At 36.4% G+C, this 12,723-nt stretch overlaps 1 protein-coding gene across 2 annotated transcripts in view; it reads right to left on the bottom strand.

Moving 5' to 3' along the window:
- Positions 1-10,321, bottom strand: part of LOC137389674 (citron rho-interacting kinase-like) — a 59,146-nt gene extending 48,825 nt beyond the window's left edge. For both annotated transcript variants that reach the window (XM_068075749.1, XM_068075750.1), the window contains exons 1-7: positions 10,235-10,321; positions 8,743-8,867; positions 5,840-5,930; positions 4,208-4,408; positions 3,011-3,139; positions 2,180-2,308; positions 291-503 (exon numbers count right to left, since the gene is read on the bottom strand). In XM_068075749.1, coding sequence (XP_067931850.1) covers positions 291-503; positions 2,180-2,308; positions 3,011-3,139; positions 4,208-4,408; positions 5,840-5,930; positions 8,743-8,867; positions 10,235-10,282 — 936 coding nt within the window. In that variant the 5' untranslated portion in view covers positions 10,283-10,321. The remainder of the gene's footprint in view (positions 1-290; positions 504-2,179; positions 2,309-3,010; positions 3,140-4,207; positions 4,409-5,839; positions 5,931-8,742; positions 8,868-10,234) is intronic.
- Positions 10,322-12,723: the final 2,402 nt, after the last annotated feature.

Genomic DNA, 12,723 nt, shown 5'->3' with positions numbered 1-12,723 from the left:
ATTTTTATGTTGGTTCCAGATGGATGACTACTTGTTGTAGAGAAAATCTTTCACAAAACACTTAAGCATACTAATTAGCCTCAAGCTAACGATCATATTTATAGTGCTATTGTTTCATTTTTTTATTTTGCTGCAAACACAAATTAACCGCAAATATTATTGATCATTCAAAAGAAATTTCTCAATGTATTTAGTTATCGATATCGAGGTATTTGACACAACCTCCTGGCTTCATAGGTCTGTGTGCTCACTCACTATGTCATGGATTCCTCATCAGTGACACGACTCACCTGTTCCTGCTCTGTAAGGATGCGCTTGTTCTCAGGTTCATTGTCAGACACAGTCAGACTCTCTGTCCTCAGCGTGTCAGCTTCTTCGCTCACCTCTGCAAGCCTTTGCTCCAGTTCTGTTATTCGTTCCCTCAGCGATTCTTCAACTTCCTGCCTGGTTTGTTTCTCTCTTTGACACTTGCGATGGGCAACGTCAACCTGATCGGTCAATTCCTGGCACATACAAGGGAAGAGTTTTCATCGTTTCAATATACAAGTCATAAAAATGGTTAGAAAATAGCAAAGTCTGTTAAGTATCAGAAAGCCCTATAGCTGAGTACATGTGGTGTACACCACCATCACATGACACGCAAAGGATTCATCATATACATACAACATATTGCACTTTACTGTTATAAGTGCAATTGAGTTACAAAAACTATTAAATATTACAGCTAAACATCTAACAAACAGCATTACCAGAAGTAATGAAATACTTTCAAAACTTGAAGCTAAAGGGTTATAAAAAGTGCTTTGCTTCCCTGTGAAGGGCCTGCAGCTAAGTAACATATCACATAGACAAGACAACTCCCAGATTAAATATAACTAGTTGCGTTTGAGCAATGCGAATAATTATTCATTGGTTAACAGCTGGAATAGTCAGATAAAGTGTCTATAACACCAGTGAGAATCTCAGGTAAATGGTGGATATTCATAAACCATTTATGTTCATGGCTTGACAATAATGAACTAGACAGTTACTTGAGCAAATGGTTAATTTTTCACCATAAAAAGTTAGCATATCACTTGTGCAAAACTTGCTATATTAATGGCAAACAAATACAGACACAGCATTTGCTTTGACAGTAATAGCGTTGCAAAAGGTAGCAAACAATGAAAAACTCTGCTTGGTGATAAATGTTTAAGGAGCAACCCTGAGGAAATAAGAATATCACATGCTCACAGTCTATTCATACAAATCTAAAAACCGAGGTTTGAAAACGCCTAAGAGTGATTGGAGTGAAACATCGCCATTAATCAACGCTAGAATGCTAGGTGCTAATTTTAACAGCTTATTCAAAGTAAATATCAGTGCTGAGGTTGTAAGGAAAAGGTTGTGAAAATTCCTTTGTTGTTCACACAGTATATACTACAGTATATACTGTGGTATATACTGTAGTATATATTGTAGTATATACTGTAGTATATACTACAGTATATACTGTAGTATATACTACAATATATACCAGTATATACTGTAGTGTATACCACAGTATATACTGTGGTATATACTACAGTATATACTACAGTATATACCACAGTATATACTGTAGTTTCTAAAGAAAAGATATGCAAGCAGACTTTACACTGTCCAGGTTTTCAGAAAGGTTCAACTTTAAACACAGCAGTGAAGCAGCATAAAAAGAAGATAAGTTCTCATCCACCTTCTACCTCTTATAACCTTCGTGCCTCCACCTTCTACCTCTTATAACCTTCGTGCCTCCACCTTCTACCTCTTATAACCTTCATGCTTCCACCTTCTACCTCTTATAACCTTCATGCTTCCACCTTCTACCTCTTATAACCTTCATGCTTCCACCCTCTACCTCCTACAACCTTCATGCTTCCACCCTCTACCTCTTATAACCTTCGTGTCTCCACCTTCTACCTCCTACAACCTTCGTGCCTCCACCTTCTACCTCCTACAACTTCATGCTTCCACCTTCTACCTCCTACAACCTTCATGCCTTCACCTGCCTCCTACAACCATCATGCTTCCACCTTCTACCTCCTACAACCATCATGCTTCCACCTTCTACCTCCTACAACCTTCATGCCTCCACTTTCTACTTCCTACAACCTTCATGCCTCTACCTTCTACCTCCTACAACCTTCATGCCTCCACCTACCGATATCTTGATGGCCAGCTGCTGAGACTGATGAGACTTCTCATGTATCTCACCATCTAGCTGAGCGTTACGTACTTCCAACCGTGACAGTCTCATCCTTTCAGTCTCACTTACTGTATGCCGCTTTTGCTGTGACAACAAATACAATGACACTCCTTGTATAGAAGAACATGGAGAAAAGTATTATCATGGGCTCAGTAGCTCAATTTCTTTCTAACTACAAAAAGAAGCTATGTCATTTGTATTGGTCAGGGAAAAACTTTACTGCAGTGGTAAGTCACTTGTCAAGGTTATGGGTGACCAGCACTGGTAGCAAAAAGTGAATAATCATGAAGTAGCATCACCACACATTTTTACATACATGTATACCAGAACAACTGCAGGTTATTAGTTGTGAGCCAACTTATGTAAAAATAATATAACCTTTTAATAATAATATAAGATTCACATTGTTGCTTTAAATCAAATTAATGATTTAAACTAGTTTATTTGTTGGTTTGTTTGTTCATCTTACAGCAAGGGAAACTCTACAATAAAATCATGCAGTTGAGACAATTATTGTAAGTGACCTTCAATCAAGTAACCTATAAACAATACACTAGGCCAACAATATTTGGCTCGTAGGCCAAGAGCGTACATTTTTAATTTGCTCAGAAATTAAAGGAAGGAGAAAAATGCTTGATGCCCTGAACAACCGAGATTTGAGCTCAAAGTAGATGAGAATTGCTGTAGTACCACTGCTAATGCAGCGAAACAGTATGGAACCTGAAAAACTTGGTGCACCTCAAATGCAATGCCAGCTCTCACATAATCTGGCAATTGCCATCTCACCTCCGACTCACGCTCTACCAGTCTCCTGCTAGAGATGCTCTTTATGGCATCCAACTCCTGCTCAAGTCTTGATTTATCATCTTTCATCTGCTCTATGAGATCTTTGGATGCCCTGTTGCTGGAAAGGACCTATCCAAACAAATGACACGTGTAACTTATCTTGTGCTATCCAAGATCAATTTATACTTAGATATATTCCTATGATATTGAAGTACCATGAGTTACTAAAACCATTCAATTGCAAGGATGACAATCATCTATGCGGAGTTTGACTAGTAACCATAAAACTCAGCAAAATACGGTAGACGCTCCTATAACATATCTCCTATAACGTATATCTCCTATAGCGTATACCTCCTATAATGTAAATTCCAGATAACGTAAAGAATTTATGTGAAGTTTTTGCTTAATACTAAGTAAAAAATTCTATATAACGTTAAAATGTCAAGTAGGGCGAGTTTTAATTGATTTGAATGTTAATACATAATAATGTTAATACTATTTTGCCACACTTGTGAGAGAAAAAACGACGTACGTATAACGTTATATCTATTATATACACAAGTTCCATGTCATTCTAGTTCGATAGATCATCAGATGTGTCGAAAAAACAGAGAATAGGTGGCTGCGCAAGTTTTCATAATCGTAAATCGTTGAAAATGAATGTTGAATATGTGCGCTCCCCATCGACTTATTGTAAGATTACCGCAATCAAGGTCTATGAAACCAGTGAGATTGACCAGAAAAAGGAGAGAAGATGTCGATGCAAAGCAAAAATACTGTGGTTACGATACAGCCCACAAATTATAAAATTTAAGTCCTAGTGTTTCGTTTTTTGTATGACCAAAGGGGTGAATTTGAAAATATCTTGGTCCGGATTAGGCAATTTACATGTATTCAACTGTTCTTATAACGTAAAAACCCTATAGCGTAACCATTCCTGAAACGGATTATTTACGTTGTAGGAGCGCCTACTGTACTTGAATATCGAGATTGCAGCATATGAAACCTTAGGAGATGAGTATTCGCAAGCACACGCACCATCAGAAGACTTTGGTATCTAACAGATGTGAAAGATGTGCGATGAGAGAGTCATTGACAATTTTTTTCAGTCATTGATTGTTGTGTGAAAATAAATTCATGAACAAAACAGCTAAAATAAGCAGCTGCCAAAAAATATGAACAAATGGGGCCTACCTTATCCAGCTGATCCTGCAGTTGTGACACGCGCTCCTCACTCTGGACATGCTGCGTCTCTATCTCACATTTGACGACAAGGGTGCCTTTCCTGTCAGCCCTCTGATAGTTGGAAAGCTGCTGCAAGGCATTGTCAGCACGTCTCCGTTCCTCCTCCCTTTGCGATTCTAACAGCTTCCTCTCACTCTCGAGCCTTTCCAGCTAGATAATGCCACTCATATGAAACTAATTCAGCTTAATCTACAGGCAGGAAAACTAACAGTTTCAGCCTTATTAGCAATACTTCAATAAAAAATGTGATCTAAACCAAAGCCACTTTTTGGAAATTCGATACGGGTGGTAATCACATGGAGAATGATCAACTTTTTGTTTGTTGAAAACTCAAAATTAAGAATCATGCACTATATTCTATAATTATTACAGTAAAAAGAGCAATATGTGTGATATATGAGAGCAATATATGCATATATACATCTACAATCTTTTAGTCTTTATTCACAGAGCCTGCATAAACAATGATTGTATCATGAGGAATGATATAAATAAATACATGCATGCGTACAACTGATTAAACTGCTGTCCTATACATGTACTTAATTGTAGTTCAATGAACTTACAGCACATGCATGCTTGTCTGAACTGTATACTAAAATCATCCAGTTTAAAAAAGGTTGACTTGCAACAACAAAATTCACATCATACATTTGTAGTTATTCGGTATCAAAAGATTCACCATGTCTTACTACTGTATGTTGTGTTGTAGGTGCCAAATATGTGGAAATGTGATTACAAGCTCTTAAAAGCTCAAAAACGAAAAGCAGCCGTAGATTGGATTCTGTTTATTTCTCTGATATTGTCATTACAGGTTGGTTATTGTCTTGTCACGTGATGTTCTCACGTGAATTGAAAGGCCAGTAAAAAGCTCATTATAAAACTTATCGTAGCACTAGTTTATGACAAACACTTCGGGTTTTACCGAAGACCCCGTATCAAATATAGATGCTCGCTACTTTACAGTTTTATTTCGGCTTGGTCTAATCATCTAGTCGTAATCTGATCATGTGACCCAATACTTCGCAAATAATTTCTGCAGCACCTATCGATTATCACAGGTGACCAACAGGCTCGTCATGTTCATCAGACAATGATATGTACTCCTTCGAGCTAAGGTTAAGAAATTAAATGAATTTTTATGGCAAGTTATAAGATATCAGTGCTAAAAGTGACAGCATTACAGTGACGATAAAATAGACACGTAAGAACAATAGACATGGTTTTATTGAATGCGTGAAGTATATTTGTGAAAATATTTCGACGAATGAGGTTGCATGAAAGTGTAAACAGAAACCATCTTGTAACAACTACGTCACATTTGAGCCGTTTTGGAAAGAGAATCCAGTTTTTGAGCTTTTAAAAGCTTGTAATCACATTTCCACATACTTTGCACCTACAACACAACAGAGTAAGACATGGTGAATCTTTTGAGACCGAAAAACTGTAATGTGAATTTTGTTGCAAGTCAACCTCTAAGCATTTAATCAACATGACTTAATCGCCCGTGAGTGTTATAATCCAGAGCACAGGAGGTCAAACATCCCAACACGCTGATAATAAGTGAATCTGAAGAGCTACCTTTTTACTGATAGCAACAATCTTGACATCCTTCTCAATTACTAGCCGGTCCATTCGCTCTAGCTCAGCCTTCAGGTTGTCCAGCTCTTGACTATCAACAAACGAACACTTAGCCTAAAAATGCTGCCCAACCATCGAGAATTAACCGAGGAAGAGAAAAACTTACAAGATGCAAGTGTTGATATCTCAATTAAGAGTCTGATTATATGTCTATGTATATACTTGTATAATCTCTATAATATATGATTATATAAAGCATATGATATATAATGGCACAAAACCTTTTAACCTTTAACATTATGCATGACAATTTAGAATCGTTTTGATAATTTGATTGTTACTTTATTTCACCAGCTGAGAATGAAATCTGTTTCATTGAATGACAAGTTTATACTTCAACATAACTTAAAGAGTACACGGAACCGAAATGCTGTAAAACTAAATAAATGCGACACAGAAACACTCGAGTAACAACCACAAGATCGAAAGACCAAAAGAGCACCTATTAGGATTGACTGACAAGTTTCACAGAAATATAAAAACAACAGAACTACGCCTACCATAAGATAAATTTGACACAGTTGAAATACTCAAGAGATAACTCTTCATCCATCTTGCTGTGAGGTAGATTCTCTACTGACTAGACCACCTGCACTCATTTAAACATGCTTAGCTATTTAGCTATTATAGCATGATTTGATGTCAGTTACAGCCAATCAAAGGCATTTACATAACTATATTGTAATGCGGCCAATACCTCGCCGCTTTGTACCATACCAACAACAACCTTGTTTGAATCAATTGAATATCCTCTCTCAGGTAAAATTGCAAACAAGAACCTAATAACATCAACAATTCCAACATCGCAAAATTTTAGAATGGTGATGCAGCTGAAACAGTGCAGAAAGAAATTTTTAGTTGCTTCCTTGCTGCAGATAATTTGTGTTTTAAATATTAGTGCTGATAGCGGTTGGCACGAGTTAACTAGGAAATAAAGCATATCTGCGCCATTGACTGCGCAGACTGGCTTGTAGAACAAAATGCACGACATTGTTACTGAGGCTACAAAAGGAAAGCACTAACTCTAAAAAAAATTAATCTCACTCCTACATTAAACATGTATAACGATTTTAACAAATAGCTTCACACGGCCATGTGGTAAGTTTTACTTTGACCAATATTGAACTTGAAAGTTTGTAACATTGAAGATAACAATTAGCCTGATGCCGGGAGTTTCAAGTATCAATGACAATGAGAGCTCAAGCGACAAAAAAATCATCCATACACCATCATTATTTTAAAAACTTACTTTTCATCTATAAACGTATACAAGTAGACAATTATTTGTAAAATTAGAGCTGTGCTTTAAAGAAACGCCAAAACCAGTTCAGTGGATAACAAGTTAATCTATGTCAACAGCAGGTGAGATTGTTTGAAAAGAAAGCAAAAAAATTAAACTGAAAAAATTAAAGTTAAATATAGAATTTGTTTCAGTTCATCAAGGAAAAAAGAAAAAGGGTTTTTGAATCAATATCCTAATCAGTAACTTTTAAAGTTGGTTGTCCGAGCTGATACAACAAAGAGTTATACCCGCCTCCGATGGTAGTGAGACTGGTAGCAATCAGTCACAAGTTCACTAATAGCATAGAAGTTCGACTTAACTTAACAGACATGCGAATAACTGAAGGTGAGATAGAGGCTATGGACTTGACACGATGATTCTACGATGCATTTGTAGTATGCAGTCAAACTCAAACCAAACTGAGCATATTTGAATACGAGAATGCTGGACAATGACAACACAAATGATCGGTGGAATATTCTCAAGCTCAACCTGACTTACTCATCTATTACAATAGAATTTTATAACATAAATTCATTCTGTACACAACAGGTTATAAAACCTTATGGCAATTCTTAGAGCACAAACATTCAAGAAAACTGACAGCATATGTGTGTTTTTAATTCCTCTAGCACTGCAAAAGGAACACTCTTGCACTAAATTTGACATTAAAGCCTCGCAGATCACTGATACAAACGATAAAACTATATTTGCATGTCACAGAAATAGAAAAATTACCAAATAAAAGCCAATCATGTGGAAAGTACTAAAGCATAGTTGTGGAGTTCAAATTCGATTGTAGAGTGATCTGGGAACTGTTAGAAGCAACTGAAGGCAACATCAAACTAATACTAGGATGTCTGATGCTACTGGTAGATCAAAGCAGCTTGAATACGATTGCATATTAATTTGTTAGTTTTGGAGTTCAATGAAAACAGTTACAATATTATATTTAAATGATAGTGTAATGATAAAAGTAATGATAAAACTATGTTACTATACATGTCTAACATACTGTATCATCTTACTTAACTTAATTACGATTGGAGAACAACAAACCGAACGGAATGCAATTTACTAAACAAATAATTAACATTGAAATACTAGAAAAAAAGGTCTAACTGCATGCAAGTCTAACTGCATGCAGGTCTAACTGCATTGATGTCTAGAGATCGTTTCCTCTGGTGTTTTCGCAGTTGTAATACTCAGATGTAATACTCAGGTATTTCGGATGCAGTTGTTAAAGCAGATAAAGCAATGAGTTTATTAAATATTGCCAACAATATATCTTCAGCTATAATCATTACAGAGCAATTTAGTAACATAAAATGTGAGATAACGAACTATAAAAACTATAAAGTCATAGAAATTTGTAAACTATCAACGTAAAAGTTGAACAAATATGTTACTCAACAACAAGAGTAATGATTAAAAAAACTAACAAGAGAGATGTCAATGTAGGAGGCGTTTGACTACCAAAACACAACTCAGTTCTATGCCCTTGTTAGAATACAGGGACCAGAAGCTATTCTATAAAAAGTAAGAAAAGTGTTACTGTTACCTCATGATATCCTCAAATTCTGTCTGGTCAGACTTTCTACTGTTTAGGACTCGCATGTAGTCCTCTGTCTCCCCCACAACCTTCTCATAAAGACCTCTGGTGGAGTCAAGGCTACTGGCGAGAGCCTACAGCATTACAACTCAAGTGTAAGTTCATCTGACTCAGTAGGAAAAGCGTGTGGAGTTCCCTTTCCATTTATACGAAGTTATACACACTTTTTTTTCAATTGAATGGAAACAAAAGGCCCACACGATATGCAGAAGACATTAAAATGTAAGAAATAGGGCTGTGTCGTGTAGTAGTAAGAGTGAGCAACTTCACCCCAGTTAAATTTTTACTATAGTAAGAGGCATGTTCGTCTATCCAAAGCCACGGTTGGAGGTTGGGAAAAGATAGTATCATGTGAGATTCGAACCCTCGACAATATATAGTCTTCAGCGCCTGACAAGCTACTACCTGCACCAATCCTTCACCTTCTACGATATAGATTTATTGCGCATATACAGTAGACGATCCTATAAAGTGAATAATCTATTCCAAGAACATTTACGTTATAGGGAATTTACGTTATAAGAACAGTAAAATACATGTAAATTGCCTAATCCGTTCCAAAATCTTTCCAAGCTCCACGCTCTTTGGCCATGCAAAAAGGAAAAACTTGACCTAACTCTTTTAATTTGTGGGCTGTATCGTAACTGCAGTATTATCGGTTTGCATCGACAGTTTTTCTACTTTTTATTATCACTCTCACTGGTTTTATAGACTGATTGCAGTAATCTTACAACAAGTTGATAGAGAGTGCACATTTTCGACATTCATTTACAACGATTAGCATATTTTTTCTAAACAGCAAAGTGTATTCTGCAAGGCAAAGCTAATAACAAATATTGTGCACGCCTACAATAAAGCAAAACAACATGTTTTTATTATAAAAAGCAGTTCTACCTGTTCGTCTATCACTATCCAGGGGTCAAGGTTAGGATAAATATAATTTTTGACAATACTCCAACTCATGACATTAAGACTGGTAGACTGATGCTGTAACACCTGCACCAATCAATCGCCTTCTTATTTATGAACAATTGCGCAGCTATCCTATTCGCCTTTATGTTGACACATTCAACAATCCATTACGACGAACTAGAATGTCACGAAAGTTATATATAACAGATATAACGATAAATCCATGGCGTTTTTTTCTTCCACAAGTGCGGCGAAATAAAGTAACATTCAAATCGATTTGAAAACTTGCCCGACTTGACGTTATATGAAATTTTTTATGTAGTAGGAAGCAAAACCTCCACATAAATCTTCTACGTTATCTGGAATTTAAGTTATAGGAGGTGTACATGATAGGAGCTTCTACTGTAAACTTAATCTCAGCGCTTTATTGGCATGCCTGACAATCTCTCACAGCACGCTAGACTGCCAGGAGACTAGTGGCAATAATGGTTAGTTTATATTTCAGTTAAGGTAATCAAAGTGAACAAACCTTGTTCTGTTCGGCTAGGTCAGCATTGGTAGCGCATATGTAAGACATCTCTCGACTCTGCGTCTCTCTTTCATTCTCTAACTTGTCTATGTAAGCATCCTTTTGCTTTAGGGCAGCGTGTAGCTTCTCCTAAACAGTGTTTTATTTTTAAATAAAAAACAAAGCTGACAAAAGTCAATTAGCGCTACAGCTGAAACGAGGTAATGGATAAACAAAAAAGCAGCAACAGAGTAGCATGGTCATTAGGTACCAGTTCTAAACCAGATTAGCAAATCTACTCGTCCTCATGCACACCATTGCATTATTAATTGTACTGTACAAGCTGACCAAGCATACTCACAATGGTTTGGCAGATGCATATCAAATGCATACATTACCTATATCAAGTATTACATTTAGCACCAAAGCATCTATGAAAACTAAAAGCTCACATGCTGACAGTACGAATGTTTTCTCCTTAAACATACCAGCGGAGCTGTTAGCTAAAGATCGCATGATAACGCAATAAAATATCAAAGCTGAAGTTGTCACAGCAAGAGATAGCAAATAAACACAAATAATAACCAATGAGAAGGCAAATACAACAACAAGCAACGGAGAGTGGAGGCCACTGTAAATGGAACAGAAGTCAGTGGCCATACTATAAGAGTGGCAGCTTACAAGCATATCAAACCAGTTCACCTATGTAGAACAAGTGCACATCGTTCAGGTTGTATTCTATAATCTATCATGTCATTATTTGTGGTGCCACAACCATAGCATATATTACAAGATGATATCGTAAAACCATTGTGACTGTCACACAAATAGGGAACAACCATGTTTACAGGGAAAACTAGGATGAGAGCTAAATGTTATTCTAGTACGACTCATGAATGGCAGATGTGCGTTTGGCAGACATACATTTTGCCTAATGGAAATTTGGCGGAATGAACGTTTGGTTTCGAGGATATTTATAGAGACCATAGAAATTATACTGACGACAAAGGAGCAAAAAAGCTACTGTTTGATGGTTATGCATCTAATGTTGATAGCATAAACGACTGTAATTTACGGACAAGTAAAAATGTGAGATAACATTGTTGAAGTTGAAGCTATTGATCCCTCTCACCCGCATGATCAGACACACAACCTGATTTTAAACAATAAATACAATTTAAAAGACAAAGATTTGGAGGAAAAAGTAGAAATATGAAAACAATTGCTCACAATATGTAAATATTTTGTTGTAAATTTTCTAACTTAAACTACAATAAACTTGAATGTATTTACTTTTATTAAATTTTACTGTTTTTGAAGTTCCTCTCTACAATAAACATCCTAATGAAATGAGTTCTTGCAATATACTTTAAAGGTTGACTTGCAATAAAATTCACATTACAGTTATTTGATATGAAAAGATTCACCATGTCTTACTCTGTTGTGTTGTAGGTGCCAAATATGTGGAAATGTGATTACAAGCTCTTAAAAGCTCAAAAACAAAAAGCCGCCGTAGATTGGAATCTCTTTATTTCGATGATGTAACCATGAAATTTGATTATTGTCTTGTCACGTGAATTGAAAGGCCAATGAAAATCTCAATATAAAACTTATCGTAGCACTAGTTTATGACAAACACTTCGGGTTTTACCGAAGACCCCGTATCAAATATAGATGCTCGCTACTTTACATTTTTGTTTCGGTTTGGTCTAATCGGCAAGTCGTAATCTGATCATGTGACCTAATACTTCGCAAATAATTTCCGCAGCACTTTTTGATTATCACAAGTGACCAACAGGCTCGTCATGATTATCAGACAATGATATGTACTCCTTCAAGCCAGGGCTAAAAAATTAAACGAATTTTTACGGTAAGTTATATGATATCGCTGCTAAAAGTGACAGCATTACGATGACGATAAAACAGACGCGTAAGAACAATAGACATGGTTTTATTGAATGCGTGAAGTATATTTGTGAAAATATTTCGACGAATAAGGTTGCATGAAAGTGTAAACAGAAACCATCTCTCACAACTACGTCACATTTGAGCCGTTCTGGAAAGAGAATCCAAACTACAGCGGTCTCGTGTGGCTGCGATTTTCTGTTCGCTTTTGAGCTTTTAAGAGCTTGTAATCACCTTTCCACATATTTGGCCCCTACAACACAACAGAGTAAGACATGGTGAATCTTTTAATACCAAATAACTGTAATGTGAATTTTGTTGCAAGTCAACCTTTAAAGTATTGGCCTAATACGTTTCTTCAGCTAAATGTCTATTTGGCCAAACGTCCATTAGGCCAAATGTTCATTCGGCCAAATAATCATTAGGGCAAAATGTCCATTAGGCCAGATGTTCACTCGACTAAATAATCATTAGGGCAAAACGTCCATTAGGCCAGATGTTCACTCGACTAAATAATCATTAGGCCAAAACGCCCATAAGGCCAAATGTCCATCTGCCAAATGTCTAGATACGTTCAGCACTAGATAAAGTTCAGCACATAAATA

The sequence above is a fragment of the Watersipora subatra genome, chromosome 3 (genome assembly GCF_963576615.1).
Source record: "Watersipora subatra chromosome 3, tzWatSuba1.1, whole genome shotgun sequence".
NCBI lineage: Eukaryota > Metazoa > Bryozoa > Gymnolaemata > Cheilostomatida > Watersiporidae > Watersipora > Watersipora subatra.
This window is presented reverse-complemented; position numbering and strand designations above follow the sequence as displayed.